Source organism: Myotis brandtii, unplaced genomic scaffold (assembly GCF_000412655.1).
Source record: "Myotis brandtii unplaced genomic scaffold, ASM41265v1 scaffold923, whole genome shotgun sequence".
NCBI lineage: Eukaryota > Metazoa > Chordata > Mammalia > Chiroptera > Vespertilionidae > Myotis > Myotis brandtii.
Genome location: NW_005371804.1, coordinates 1,808,455 through 1,824,382, shown reverse-complemented (window position 1 = coordinate 1,824,382; position 15,928 = coordinate 1,808,455). Strand labels below are relative to the sequence as shown.

Below are 15,928 nucleotides of genomic sequence, written 5' to 3'. Positions count from 1 at the left end.
CACTGAGTTTACCTTTGGCCGCAACAATGCTTCTGTCCCGTCATGGCCCAGCACCCTGCACAGGACTCAGAGCTGGTGCAGAAGAAGATGTGGTTGCTCTGTGCCACACTGTCCTTCTGGAAACTCACAAAAACCCAGAAGAATTCCGACAGTGGGGGCAGAGACCTAGAGGTAGAGCTCCGAGGACGGAGAGCTGACAGAGCGCGAGGCTGTGGGCCATGCCCCCCGCACGGGATCCGGAACCAAGATGCTGAGAAGGGTGTCAGGAGCAGGCCCTGTGCCATCCCTCCTCGGCCCGCCCACACATGTCCGGTGGACCTACGGCACTCACTCACGTTTTGGGGGCCAAGGGGAGCTGCTGAATGCTGGGTGTGGTGACAGGTGGGGTAGGTGGCCCTGAGGGGACAGAGGCCCTGGGTGACATGCCACTTCCTTTTCATGGTCAGAGCCAGGTGGGGTGAGATAAGAGAGGAGGAGGTTGGGGAGAGAATCCAGAAAGGCCCCAGAAGAATGAGACGTTTCCTCCTCACGCCCAGGAATCTAGGCCTCAGAACCTGCCCAGGGCCACCCCCACCCACGGCAGCCCCCCACCCCCGGTGCATCCACCCCTTCAAAGCCCCAGTGATTATCTCAGGGTGGGGGGACCTGGATGGGGGTGCTTGGTATCACACCACATCCCTACCTAAGTCTCTCTAAGCCATGAGCACACGGGTAAAGGAGGTGGGGGCGGGGGGGGCACATTGGTGTCTTAAGGCAGCAATGGCGACCTCTCTGGGTCACTGCTGTCCTTGAAGCACACGGAGGGTGGAGGGGGAAAGGCCAGCTGGGGTGATAATGAGCCTTAGTAAGAACAGCGCTGCTGATAAGGCACAGGAGCAGTTAACAGTTTGGGGAGCATATCATGCGCACACACACGTGTGCACACGTACATGCACACAGGCACACACATGCACACATACATGTACACACAGGCACACACAGTCCCTAAAGAACCCAAGCTCCTCTTCTCCCCCAGCTTTGGAAACTAGGCTGAGGACACCTGTGCGGAAGGTCATCTGGGGGCCAGTGCTCTCTTGCACCAAAAACCGCTAAACTTCAGCCAGGGGAGGGAAAACCCCCTAATAACTCCCACATCTGAATACATGGCTTAGTGGTGTCAGGTACAGATAGCGGGACCTCGCTCTGAGGTGCAGGTGACAGTAACCTGCAGGGTGTGCTACCTGATCTAAAGGATAGAATAAGCAGAAGTGTTACTATGGATGGGAGAGGACGGAGAGGCCACACATCAGAAGTAGCAGTGCATGTCCGGGCTGACAGCTCTGCCATGTCATCCGAGAGCCAGGCACTCATCTGTGACTCTCATCATGGCCTCTTTGGGCCCCAGGTGTCAGCCCAGAAGCACAGCGGGGCTGCTCTGTGGGTTACCGTGGGCTCCAGCGGGGCCTGCAGTGCCAGCTCTGAGACGCCTCACAAAAGCCCCAGCGTGAGGTGGCCCCAGGCACCGTCCGTGTCCTGGCCCCTTGCGCAAACCCCAGTTTTGGTCCTGGTTACCATGCATTGCTGGAAAGGCGAAGAGTGGGACAGGACAGAATACCTCATGACCCAGGATCCAGGGGAGCGGTCATTCCACTTGAACCCGCGGGAAGTGCTAACCTGCCCGGGCTCTCGCTTTGGGTTGTTGATTGATTTCACACATGCCGTGGCTTGAGCGTCTTAGTTTGATCCGTGAGCTTGTTTGTTCTGTGGCTGGTAGTGTACTGGAGGTTACTAATGCTCCTTGATAAATTCCCATACAATAGGGTTCTGTTCAGACGATGTTGAACCAAAGACCAGGCCAGGAACCAATTCTCCAAGCCAAGTTGTGGCTTAAGATCATATCTGCAGAGTCACTGAGAAGGATATTGTTAACTTAAGAAAACTCCCTCGCCTTTCTTTGTGCGGGTGAAATGGGAGGGAGTGGGAGGGGCAGGTTGTGAAAATATTCAATAAATGTGAGCACGATAGAAAACACCAGTGGCTATTAGGGAACAATTAGACATTTGATCCAAATGTCAGTGGCTATTAGAAAAAAGTTATCCACTTAAAGGTCCGAGCAGACAGAAGATTATAGTTAGTAACAGAAAGATGTATAGTATTGCAGTATTTTAAAGGTGTTTCTATTTTTTTTAAAAAATTGAATTTATTGGGGCGACATTAATTAATAAAATTATATAGGTTCCAGCATAGTATTGCAGTATTTTAAAGGTGTTTCTATTTTTTTAATTGAATTTATTGGGGCAACATTGATTAATAAAATTATATAGGTTCCAGGTGTACAATTCTATAATACATCATCTGTATGTAGGATTGTGTGTTCTTAATTGTTCTTCTCAGGTCTTAATATTGTCCTGAGTTGGACATTTTGGGGGTAGCGAACAGATTAAATTAGGCAGATCTGCATATATCTATGTACATATGAGGTGCAATAAAGTTGAGTGGGCCTAATAAGTAGGGAACCTCTATGCTAAAGGCAAACACTGTAGGGAGTTTGTTTATTTATTTAATCTGTTCTAGGTCATCAATGTCAAGAACTCAGAAGAGCTCAGAGTTTACCCTACTTGCAAGCTGATAGTTTTATGGATGCTGGCAGAAGACAGGAGAGTCCTGGTTCAGAGATAAAAGACTGTATTACTCACCGTGCAGCAAGCAGCTTGAGGTCATTATGTTTGTGCCCCCAAGTCCTCCTGGGGTAGCACAGATGGGCTCAGACAAATGCTGGAACACACCGTGGGTTGCATTACAGGACAGGAACCCTGACTTCTTAAGGACTCAAATCTTTTTAGGGGCAGTAAGCTTGCCTGCCCTCTGCTCCAGATGGAAGTGCCATATCTGCATTCCCAGATTGTTTGCTCCACAAACATCCTTGGAAAGATAGTCTGGCATGAAGGACTGTTTTGACAGCCTCCTACACATCTCCTTGGTGGTGGCTGGGTATTTCCATCCAGGGTTGTGGGGATGGCCAACATTGGACAGCTGAGATCACCTCCAGCTTGCATCACATATGCTCACAGCCTGGGAGTGGGGGACCCACATGCTATGCAGGGCCACCTGGGGGTGCACTCAGGAACAGAGTGAGCAATGGGGGCACTGCAGGAGGAGGCTTTGCTGCATCAAGAAGGTAGGGTGCCCATGGTTCCCACGGAGCATGAGATTGGCTTGTTTGAATAATTCTGTGGGCTGGCAGGGAAGTGAGAGCCCCTACTCAGGGCAAGCAGGAACTGTGCCTCGTCCCCTGATAAGGAGGTTGGCTTGGCCAGGGATCTTATCTGTGGGGACAGGTGGGGAGGAGGACGTGTGGTTAGGCCACCTGAGGCCCTCTCAGTTCCACTGGACACTGAGTCTTAATTTTAGGTCCCAGACCACAAGGACAGTTAGGGAGACGTGCACAGATGTGAGAGGCGCACAGAGAATTGTCTTTCAACAATTTTTAAACTTTTAAAAGTTTATTTTTAGAGAGTTTTTAAGATGATAATACAGGGAAAGGCAGATTTATTTATTTATTTTTCACTAGAGGCCCGGTGCACGAATTCATGCACCAGTGGGGTCCCTTGGCCTGGCCGGGGAGGTATGTGGGAGGTTGGCCAGCCGGGAAGGGACTGCAGGAGGGCTCCAGGGTGTGTCCAGCCTGTCTCGCTCAGTCCCAGTCGGCCAGACCCCAGCAGCAAGCTAAGCTACTGGTAGGAGCATCTGCCCCCTGGTGGTCAGTGCACATCATAGTGAGCGGTTGAGCGGCCTTAGCATATCATTAGCATATTATGCTTTGATTGGTTGAACGGCCGACTGGTCAACCAGACACTTAGCATATTAGGCTTTTATTATACAGGATTGATTTCAGAGAGGAAGGGAGAGGGAGAGAGAGATAGAAACATCAATGGTGAGAGAGAGAATTATTGATCAGCTCCTTCCTGCACGCCCCCCACGTGCCCTTGGCTGGAATCGAACCCGGGACCCCACAGTCTGCAGGATGGTACTCTATCCACTGAGCAAAACCAGCTAGGGGAGATTTTGTTTTTCTTAAAGGACCAGATGGTAATTATTTTAGGATATGTGGGCCATATAGTCTCTGTCACAAGTAATCAACCCTGCCATCACAGCTTGGAAGTAGCCATAAACAAATGTGTAAATAAATAGGCATGGCTGTGTTTTAATAAAGTTTTATTTTTAAAAACAGGCAATGAGTCCATGTCCCATAGTTTGTCAACTCCTACTATAATATATCAGTTTGCCTAGATATGGTAACCTAAATGATTTAAATATTTTGACGTTTTAAGATCAACAAGATTGTGGCTTGTCTTAGGGTGGTGTCAAATAAAGTAAAACAAAGCACCCACTCAGATACCAAAGAGACATCTTAAAGTAATGTACATCTTGAATAAAGTCTTTCAAAGAAGTACAAGGACGAATCACATTGCACAACACACTGGAAAATGTGCTAAAAGTTATATCCACCCAATTATATTCCCAAACATAACTCCTCAAGAAATTTTGAATTTCATTCCCTCCCAAACTCTGTGTCAAAATTCTCACCAGCATTAGTTCATCTGTGTATGTCTTCTCCTAGCTTCGGCCTAGTTCTTTATTAAGTAGATAAGTTTAATCATGGGCTTTCAAAGACTCTATTATTTACCCACTCCACTGATCAGCACAACCAAACTCCAGAAACCTGGAAAGCTGGGCAGGAAACTGAATTGTATGTTGTTCATCCCTCCCACCTCCACTCTCCCCCCACACCCCTCTTCTACATTTAGGGGCACTAGACATGGAAATGGTAATAAAAATAGTTTTTCCCTGATGAGAGTGTAAAATGAGGTATGATTCTTCTTGGGCTTTAGGAGGCATGTGAGACTTTGGAGAGCACTGAATAAGCCTTCTTCCCACCTCCCTTTACAAATGACACTGTAATCCAGAGGCGCGAGGAGGCTGGCCTCAGTTACGTGCATATATTGATGTCTAGATATTATTTTATGGATCCTACAGGTAATTTGGGTAGCAGGCAACACTAGGTGGGAAGTCCCCATCCCTCAGCTCCTAGGGTGCAGTCTATCCACTACTTTACTCCACTCCCCTCTTTAAGGAAGTCCCTGATGTGCAGACCCTGGGTCCAGCGCTGAGATACACAGTGAACAGGCCCAGCTCAGGGTCTCACGCTGCCCTTACTGGCTATGTTATTTGAGTGAGATATCTTCCTGTGCAGACCATAAAATGGGGCAATAGCTTTAGCCCTTCCTTTTCATTGCTGTAAGGATATGATCCAGCCTGTGAAATCCTTAGGCGATCACTTGGCACAAAGTTAGCCTGCAGTACGTATTAGCTGTTACCTTTGGAACAATTAACAAAAGAAAAGTAAATATCCACTTAAAATGTAGGTGCAGCTGATGTTTTGAATCAGGTGAACAAAAGGTTCTTGGGAGAGGGGTGAGAGACCTGTCATCTCTCTGAGGGAAGTAAGGGAAATCTTTCTGGAAGAAGTGACTCCTGAATTAAGAGCTAAAGTACAGAAGGGAGTTAGGAAGGCAAAGAGTGGAGGGAGAGCACTGAGAGAGACGAGGACACACAAGCAAAGGCTCAAAGGCCAAGGTGTGTGTAGAGGAGTGTGATAGGCCTACATTGTGAGGGAGACCCAGCAACAGAAGAGGCTGGAGGTGTATGTGGGTCCAGATCATAAAGGGTCTTGCTTTTCCTACTCAGGAAACTCATACCTGGTACCTTATGGGACGTGAGAAGCAAGGGGAGTGGCAGAGAAGTGACATATATAGATTTTCATTTTATAAAGATAACTAGAGGCCCAGCACACGAAATCATGTGCAGGTAGGGTCCCTAGGCCTAGCCTGCGACCAGGGCCATCTTTTTTTTTTTTTTTAATATACTTCATTGATTTTTTTACAGAGAGGAAGGGAGAGGGATAGAGAGTTAGAAACATCGATGAGAGAGAAACATCGATCAGCTGCCTCCTACACACCTCCTACTGGGGATGTGCCCGCAACCAAGGTACATGCCCTTGACTGGAATCGAACCTGGGACCTTTCAGTCCGCAGGCCGATGCTCTATCCACTGAGCCAAACCGGTTAGGGCTCAGGGCCATCTTTTGCCCACTCACCAGTCCCCAGTCCTGCCCCGCCACCACCCACCCCGGTTCCCCATGGTTCTCCCTTCGCTATCTTGCGATCGGAGCCTGCTGGTTGGGGGTAAGAGGGGGAGGGACCGAGAGGTGGTCAATGCACCTCATAGAAACTGGTTGAGCAGTTGTTCTGGTTGTTACACCATTATGGTTGCTGGGTTTTTATTATATAGGATTAAGGCACCTGACTTTTGTCTGGATGGGGACAAAACTATTTGTGGCTGAGAGATGAGTTAGGAGACAGTTGTAGCAAACAAAATGAGAAGTCATGAGGACTAGAGTGGGTTGTAAATGCAAATGCTTACAGAGGTCAAACAGGTGCCATAACCGGATAAATCCAGGTGGGTGGGACCTGGCTGCAGCAACCTGGAGAACTCATGCCCTGCACTAAGGGACCACCATAGCTTCAGCTTCAAGAACTTCCTTCAAAATCCCTTAGAGAACAGGTTTACAATTGACAGGCTCACTATTGGTTTGTCTAAAAAAGTACCTTCTGCTCAATTCCGTGTGAACCTAGAACTTCTCTAAAAAACATTGAGCTTCTAGGACCTATGAGTTTATATTTTTTTCCCTCAAGTTTACAAAAAATATTTTGGCCATTATTTCTTCTGTACTTTTTCGCTCTTCTTCCAATGCTACACCAATTATATGTATGTTAGAATGGTTGACATTATCTCAGGTCATTGAGGTTATATTCAACTTTTTATTAATATCTTTGCTCTGTATGCTTCAGTTTGGAGAATATGTACTGCACAGGCTTCAAGTGAATCAGCCTTTTCTTCTATTCTAAAGCCCATACAGTGAATTTTTCATTTCCGATATATTTGTTCATGTCTAGAATTTCCACTTGGTTCACTTTTCGCCTCCATTTCTTTATTCAAATTTTAAAATTTGTAATCTTATTATATTTTTATGTTTCTCTTTAAATATTTGAGCACTTTTAGCACAGAATCTGTGTCTGTTTCTATTCACTGATTTTTCTAATGATTATGGGTCATGCTTCTTTCCGATGAACAAATTTTGGTTTTGTGTTAAACATTATTGTGTGTCTGGATTTTGTTACCTTCCTTAACAAATGCTAAGTTTCATTCTGTTAGGAAGTTGCTTTATTTGCAGATTAAATTTATCCTTTTAAGACTTATAAAGACTTGCAGGAAAGGAGACAGAATGAGGGTTTGCAGATGACAGTGGGGCAAGGCATTGAAAGTGGTATGGCTCGCAGCCTGCATCTCCAAGGAGCATCATTTTTGTGTGAGGATAGAGACATCAGGCCTCAAGGTCAATGTCCAGCCCCCATCTGAGCTCATGTAATGGGAGCATGAACAGCCAATACAGTTGGAGATGCACATGTGTGCACAGCTCCATGTTCACATAGGGTGCCACTCATACTGCAAACACCACTGTCTACTATAGTGATTTCCCCACACGTGGAAGTAACTTGTCTTGAAGAAATGTGCTTCCCACCCACCCCACCCACCCCCAATTTTCACAAAAGCAGTTGGTATGGGCAGTTGGTGCCTTGGGGAGGGGGCTGAACACTTCTGCCCAAGGTGGATGCAAGGGAGCATCTCAGAGGAGACACAGGCTTCTGTTAGGGCCAGAGGAGGGTGAGGGACACGGGGGTTGAGGATGACAAGTTGTGTTTTTGGCACAGATCAGGTGGTTTCAGCGGGAACCCTGGAAGGGTCAGGATGGGGGCAGTGGGAAGTCAGGTCCAGGAACAGGAAGCAGAGAGAACAGAGGGGACATGAAACCAGGAGAGAACAGATGATTAAGGAGCTTATGTCTTGGTGGTGACTATGGGCGACAGGGACATGGGGCAGGGAAAGTTGACTCTGCAGTTTCCAAAGATGGAGTCCCATTGGTTGCACAGCGGTGGGCAGTCAAGGACCTAGTCTGGAGATGTCATAACTGGACGCCCAGAAACCCTGGAGCATGAGGCCTGCTCTCTAAACTTGAGGACCCAGGGTTTTGGATTCCATGCATCTTTGGGTCCCTGGTTGAGCAACCAATGATTTACAGATTGGCAACTCCTGTAATTCCTGTGGTGGTGGGGAGCTTGATCCCTTCTCGGCCCTCCCACCACATCTTTCCTCTTTATCTGTGGGGTGTCTCCCCTCCGGCTTCTTTCCTCTCTCTCTCTGTTCCATCCACAGACTCCCTTATCTAGAGCATCTTACCCCTGGGCACAGCGGTTACAGGTGCCACCTTCTGGGAAATGCAGAGAGCTCCCATGGAGGATAAAATGAGGAATTTCGGAGGGTGGCTGAAATGAACTTATTTTTGCACTCACCCGGGCTTCTCCTTTCACCTAGTCAGACTCATCTCTGTGGAGAGCAGCCCCCTCCCCAAGATGGAGAGAGGAAGTGCTGGCCAGGGGCCAGGAGATCCCTAACTGTGCACCGTGGCGGAGGGGTCTCCGGCCCTCCTTGGAGGTCCTCCCATTCCTGAAGGAGGGGGTCTTCTCTCTGCTGACAGCTGGCCTGGGCATTTCCCTAGATAGCCTTGGGCCCAATATATATATTGTTTAATTCCTGTGGTAGCCATCTACTTTATCTGGAGAAATGCATGGCGTATCCCTTCCTGGGTGTGACCCTGTGGGGCCCAGCTCCAGACATGCCTGTGGCCAGTCTTCCACGTTGGCATCCTGGAACGGCCCGGCTCCCGGCCGGGCAGGGGAGGCCGCGCTGGTGCCCAGAGCATGGCACGTGGCCCGGAAGCCTCGCCTGCGTGGCCCTCTGTCTCCCGGCTGAGCTACCTCAGCCCCCTTTCCTAACAAAGGATCCAAAGTGTTGGGGCCAGGGGTGAGAGAGAAAGGTCATTTCCGCTTGCTGAGCAAACAGAGAGACGACGATAAAATGCCCGCTGGCAGCGGGAACCCTGCATTCTGCAGCGGCCCTGGGTGCAGCCGAGCGCGGACATGGCAGGCGCCCGGCTCCTGGCAGCGGTCCTCGTCCTGGGTCTGTGTGCCATGGCGGGGGCCGGGAAACCTTGTAAGTGAACGCCCCGAAGTGACCCTCCGTGGCTCCGTGTCCACATCTGGGCAGCGGGGCCTCTGGGCCAGCGAGCCCGGAGAACCTGCTAGAGCCCAAACCCAATGGGGCATGGGAGCTCCCCTGGGGGTCTCCGTTCTTGCTGGCTTCTCTCAGGAGGAAAGGGAGGAGGCTGCGTTCGCTGGAGGGAGGAAGCGGCGGAAAGGCACCTAAGACCTGTGGTGTGGGCCACACGCGCAGCCCTGTGTACGTTCACACTTGCTTTCCTGCTATTCAGGGAGGGTACCCGGGGTCCGTGGGACCTCAGAGAGAGGCCTCCCCCCCGGACAAGGTCGGGGTGACCCCCGGTGCCGGGGGGCCCGCTTGAGGAGAGGGACTGGGCAGGAGGCCCCCCCAGGGGCTCCTTGGAGTCCGGCTTTGATCACCTTTCATCTTGGTCTCCACGTGGGTCCATCTGTCCACCTCTTTCTAGAAGGTTATTTTATTTTTTTTATATATTTTACGAATGACACAATCGCAGCAAAGCCCTGTCCCATGTGGGTGAGACAAGACTTTGCATTTCCCCGGTGGACACGACGGTGTCCCGAGTGTGCCCGGGGCAGGGCACCGCGGAGGGTGGTGACGCGTCTCTCCACAGCCCCCTGCCAGTGCTCCAGGATGAACCCCGACAGCAGGAAGAACTGCGGCTTCCCGGGCATCACCAGTGACCAGTGCTTCGCCGCCGGCTGTTGCTTCGACACCACCGTCCCCGGGGTGCCCTGGTGCTTCACCCCCCTCCCCATGCAAGGTAACCGCAGGGCAGCGGGGCCTCTTCCTGTGCCCGCAGCCCACAGCCCAGGCCCCGGCTGACGGTGCTGGGGACAGGTGCCCAGGCCGCCAAAGGGAAGAGAAAGTCCCCCTTCACCTGTGTCCACACCTGGAGCCCCAAGGGCCAGCCCTTTGCCCCCTTTGGCAGACATATGTGGGAGCCCGTGTGTGTACAGAACCTGTTTCTCTGTATTTGAAGAAATAAACAACGCTGGGGCCTCTCCTTCTGTAAAAGCGTGACCGGAAGGTGCTTCTAGGGCAGCGGTTCTCAACCTGTGGGTCGCGACCCTTTGGGGGTCGAACGACCCTTTCACCGGGGTCGCCTAAGGCCATCGGAAAACACACATATAATTACATATTGTTTTTGTGATTAATCACTATGCTTTAATTATGTTCAAGTTGTAACAATGAAATTGGGGGTCACCACAACATGAGGAACTGTATTAAAGGGTTGCGGCATTAGGAAGGTTGAGAACCGCTGTTCTAAGGGAAGGAGGATTTCATGGGATCTCATTAACGTGACTGCTCGCAGACTCAGTGTTAGGACGTTAAGTCTTCTAGGACCACTTCTGAGAGTGGCTGTATGTCAGATGCTCAGGAGCAGGTCGTCAATCCCACGGCGTGCACACAAGAAAGTGGGCCTCTCGCCCACTCGCACCCCGGCCTCTCGCCCACAGTCCCCAGGACTGGAACTCACACCCCGGCCTCTCGCCCACAGTCCCCAGGACTGAATTCGAGGCTCCCGGGCTCTGAGGCTGGCTGTGGGCCAGGAGCCTCCCTCGAGGGGAAGTGCTGTTAGGTCGTCAATCCCACGGCGTGCACACAAGAAAGTGGGTGCAATGCAGGCTGGTGTGCCTGGAACTCGCACCCTGGCCTCTTGCCCACAGTCCCCGGGACTGAATGCGAGGCTCCCGGGCTCTGAGGCTGGCTATGGGCCAGGAGCCTCCCTCGAGGGTTTTAATACTTGTGCCAAATGCTTTAGAACCTGAAAGTTATTTCTCCTCTCTGGACTCAATATGGGCAGCCCATTTTACAGAGGGGAATATCGAGTCCAGAGAGGAGAAATAACTTTCTTGAGGCCCCAGTACTATAGATCTTCTGACTTGTGACATCTGGGGGAGGAAGGGCTGGGTGGCCAGCCGCTGGCACCTACCCGTACGCAGGCTTGCCAAATGCTTTAGAACCTGAAAGTTATTTCTCCTCTCTGGACTCGATATGGGCAGCCCGTTTTACAGAGGGGAATATCAAGTCCAGAGAGGAGAAATAACGTTCTTGAGGCCCCAGTACTATAGGTCTTCTGACTTGTGACATCTGTGGGGAGGAAGGGCTGGGTGGCCAGCCGCTGGCACCTACCCGTACGCAGGAGCCTCCCTCGTGGGTGGTCCAGCCCCAGAAGGTCCTCCTGACAATCCCGGCTGTAAATCCAGAGGTGTTCCCGGGGGCGCATGGGAATTTCCTAGTTAATAGCGGGCCTAACTGAGTCTCTGTGTTGTTCCTCTCCCAACCCCGGTGACGGTGACCAGACAAAGAGGAGTGTGTCATGGAAGTGTCGGCCCGCGTGAACTGTGGCTACCCGGGCATCAGCCCCGAGGACTGCGCGTCTCGAAAGTGCTGCTTCTCCGACACCATCCCTGAAGTGCCCTGGTGCTTCTTCCCAAAGCCCGTGCAAGGTACCGGCGCTGAGGGCGTGCTGTTTGGTGCCTGGGCACGAGGATTGCTCGGGAAGGTGGGGGCTGGGGAGGGGGTGTTCTTACCCTGGACATCCTGCCTGAATGCCACTGAGGCCCTGGCTCCTGACCCAGGGGTGGCCATTTCAGGGAACAAGTAGACTGATGGGTGAGCCTGCCTTTACCGTGAGGCAATTCCAGAACATTCTCAGCAACGGCAGCGTCCTTTAGATACGTTTAGAGCCACACGGTGTCATGGGTCTTTATGACGGTTTAGAAGCACAGCGTTTTCAGCCACGCCCCTGGACCGCGGCCACACCGGTGGCCTCACAGTCCGATCCCCATTTTTGGGTGCTACCAAATGCCCTCACTGTGTTGGGTGCCGGGGACGGGGCCCGGAACAGAGCAGACATGGCCTCCTCTCTGTGGACCTCATGTCCTCTCACGTGGCCACGCATGTCAGGTTCTGCCCCAGCGTCTGCTTCAGTGCCAGTCCCAGAGGGCCCAGCCCCTCCCCCTCCTCTGTCACAATGTGTCTCCTGACACTGAGTTTGGCAAGATAAAGGAAAAGCAGGCATTTTCCCCCAAACGGGAGGAGGGCCCTGGTCCTTGAAGAGCACAGCCTTCACTTCCAGAAATTTCCAAGTGTGACCTAAGGGTCCACCTGGAAGATGGCCAGCTTTTTGGGGCGAGTGGCCCCCAGAGGACACCCCAGCCTTGGACATTTGTCCCAGGAGGGGAGCTCCCTCCACGGGCACAGCTGGGCATGTGGCCTGTTGCCACCGGCCCCACAGCACCCTTAGCTCAGGCTCCGGGCTCTCTGACCTCTCACCAGCATCTCTCATTTTGAATTTCTAGACTGTCACTATTAAGAGGCAGTGGCTTCAGAGGACCCGCCGGCTCCTGCATGTTCTGAAACAACGAGAGGACTCACCAGCTCATCCGTTTCCTGTTCCGTGTTTCCTGAATGCCTGGGTTTTCTTCGTCGCTTTTTACCTGGTTCAGTGGGTTCACATTCAGTGTCTTCAAATAAAGGAAACCCTTAACATCTGCTCCATTTTATTTTGGCTTCATTGATGCAGAGGCGGAGATAGGTGTGTGTGTGTGTGTGTGTGTGTGTGTGTGTGTGTGTGTAGCTTTAATGAGCTTTCATTTCCCATAGGAGCAAAAAGCCATCCACAGTGTCCGATGACTCTTGCAGCAATCCAGGGCCCCGTGTAAGTGAGTCTCTGAATCTGCCTCACTTTCTAACTCCTGCACCCGGTCATTTGCATACACACTCACATGACTTCAGCCCTCAAGCCTCTCGAAGTAACATGTGATTTCAATGCAACTACAAAATCACTTCACTGTGACCAGAGGCATCTCGGACCACCTGCCTTTGAACTGGGTGCCAGGCCCCCGTCACCTCCTGGGACAACGCTTTGCAGAAGGAGGCCACCTATGGCCTCCAGTCGCCGGCGTGTCTTCCTCCTGCTCACAGCACACTCGCCAGCCGAATAAGTGGGTGGCTGCTGCTGGAGCGCGGGGTCTCAGCGACACCCGGGACCAACGGCCAACGAGACAGGCGCGGGCATTCGTGCATTTGTTCGTCACAGGGCGCCGGTCCTTCTCACGTTCGCCCACAGGGTGTGGTTCACAGGTTCCCCAGTCAGCCAGCCGGGCCAAGCCAGAGGCCAAGCCAAGTCCCCCTCCAGGGGCCACATGAATGATCCCTGCCAGCCCCTGGACAGAGAGTCTGGAGGCTCCGCTCCCAGAACTGGCGCGTGGCTGTCCTGCCTCTGGGGTTGGCGGGAGCTCCTGGCTTCTGGCCAGCATGGGCATTTTCTGGTCCACGGACCTCTTGTTCTCAGGCGGAGTGGGGGCCACTGGCAGGAACCTCTGGGGGCCCATCCTGAAGGCGTTTTCTCAAAATCCTCCTCTCGGGCCTCACCCCATCCCGCTTCCTCCCTTGGGGTCCTCTTTGGCGCATTAACACCCTCATTCTGAGCCGATTCCCACATGGCCCTTCTGATGACTGACTGCGGAGTCTTAAGCGATTTCAGTGGTGTTTGCTAGGGGCTTGGGGGTCTTTGGGACGTTTTCCTCTATTTCAGATACGGTAGCTCCTGCCGGCTGCAAAGCCCTTGATGGCAGTTCACTGCTCGGCATCCAACGTGGCTTGGGTTGCGCTGTCCCCTCCTCCTCCTCCTTTACGTGGCCACCAGAGAGTCCTTGTTGACCCCGGAGCAATGGTTGGTGCATACGAACCCTCTCCAATCAGAAAAACGAACCTTTCTTTGTCCTTCTCTCTGTCTGCCTCTGTCTCATCCCTCCCCTCCTTTCCCTCCTGTGATGAGTTATTTTGTCTCCTCCGCCATTCTCTGCTTCTCTCCCTCCATCCCTCTCCCCCCAGAGGCACCCACAGTCTCCGCTGGGCTCTGGCAGTCATGCTGGTGATGGTGAGGAGGGTGAGGCTCGGGGCTCAGGGCAGAGGGTCCGCCAGCGACCATGGCGTTGGGAGCAGGGGAAGGGGAAGCGCTACCCCCCCTCCCCCACACACACACTCCCTGGTCTCCTGGCTCCTGAGGTTCACGCAGGCCCTTGCTGGCTGGTTCAGGTGATGAAGGTATTTGAGAAGCAATCACAGGAGAGGGACCGGCCAGCACTGGCGGAGGGGACACCACAGTGCATGTGTGGGCTGTGTCCCAGGTGTGTGGTGTTGGGCGCTTCTCTTAGCTCTCCGGTTTCCAGGAGTCCTGTTTGTAAAGCGTGGGTCCTGCTTACACCCCTCGCCGGTGGTGGGGGAATGAAAAGTAATGTATGTGAGCTGCCCGGTGCCTACTGGCCCCACTTAATGGAGCACCTTCCAGGAGAGCCTGGGCAGAGGAGTCTGCCTGTCTTCTTGTCCGGACACCAAGCAGGGCCACCCTGTGTCCGTATATCAAAGCCCTTTCCACACAGCATCAGGGCAGCGGACTGCGTCCAGGTGCGGGTGGGTCCTGCAGGCTGTGCACTTGCTCATTACACTCACTGCACACCCACTGCACTCCCACTGCACTCCCACTGCACACCCACTGCACATTCACTACATACCCACTGCAATTCACTGCACACCCACTGCACTCCCACTGCACACCCACTGCACACTCACTACACACCCACTGCACATTCACTGCACACCCACTGCACTCCCACTGCACACCCACTGCACACCCACTGCACACTCACTACACACTCACTGCACAGCCACTGTACACTCACTGCCACACCCACTGCAATTCACTGCACACCCACTGCACTCCCACTGCACTCCCACTGCACACCCACTGCACACTCACTACACACCCACTGCACTCCCACTGCACACCCACGGCACACTCACTACACACCCATTGCACACTCACTGCACAGCCACCGCACTCCCACTGCACACCCACTGCACACTCACTGCATAGTCACTGCACACTCACTGCCCACTCACTGTACCTTGAATATATGTAACTGGCTCTCATTTTTCAAGGTGGTTATGTCCTAGGAAGTCACTGACACTGAATTAGCAAATACTGAACCACTGGGATGGGGGAAACATGGGCCAGGTTCCCAAGAGCGTCTTGACCAATTCCATCCACTGATCAATACGTGACGCTGCTTGGTGTGTGCTTCTGTTCGCAGTAATTTAATGTAAAGGGTGTCCCAAAATTCACGCAAGAAGTAATTTTGATAGAAAACACAGGTTTATAATAAAAATTGTAAATTTTTTATTGATTCATACAGTATACAGTATAGGGTTATGAATGGAATAGCATATCATGTAAATGGCCTCCACGGCTTTGCTGGCACGTACGCACTCTCTTGTTGAAATTTTCCATGACCGTTTTGCATAAATGTGGCTGAATTTCGATGAGGCTCATTTTCATCTTGATGGCTTGGTTAATCGACAAAATTGTCCCATTTGGGGTTCAGAAAATCCATGAGTGATTGTTGAGAAACAAATGCATCCACAACATGCCACTGTTTGGTGCGGATTTTGGGCTGGAGGCATCATTGGACCGTTCTTCTTAGAAAATGTGGCTGCTCAGGCAATAACAGTTAACGGTGCTCACTATCTCGACATGATAATCCAGTTTTTTGTGCCTAAATTGCAAGATATGGATGTGGACGACATGTGGTTTCAACAGATGGTGCCAACATGCCATACAGCCCGAGAAACAATTCAGTTACTGCATGAGTCATTTCCTGGTCGTGTAATTTCCCGTTTTGGTGATCAGAATTGGCCGCCCAGATCATGTGTATGTGCCAGCAAAGCCGTGGAGGCCATTTAC

The 15,928-nt window shown here is 51.9% G+C and overlaps 1 protein-coding gene across 2 annotated transcripts; it reads left to right on the top strand.

Moving 5' to 3' along the window:
* Nucleotides 1-9,026: 9,026 nt before the first annotated feature.
* On the top strand, nt 9,027-12,676 carry TFF2 (trefoil factor 2). 2 transcript variants are annotated; one of them, XM_014532933.1, is made up of 5 exons: nt 9,027-9,150; nt 9,428-9,625; nt 9,788-9,937; nt 11,481-11,627; nt 12,483-12,676. In XM_014532933.1, exons 1-5 carry the CDS (start codon nt 9,078-9,080, stop codon nt 12,494-12,496), a joined length of 582 nt encoding a protein of 193 aa, XP_014388419.1. In that variant the 5' UTR covers nt 9,027-9,077; the 3' UTR covers nt 12,497-12,676. The 2 variants fall into 2 exon arrangements, with proteins under 2 accessions (XP_014388419.1, XP_005885771.1); XM_005885709.2 differs by lacking the exon at nt 9,428-9,625 and having other exon boundaries at nt 9,028-9,150.
* Nucleotides 12,677-15,928: the final 3,252 nt, after the last annotated feature.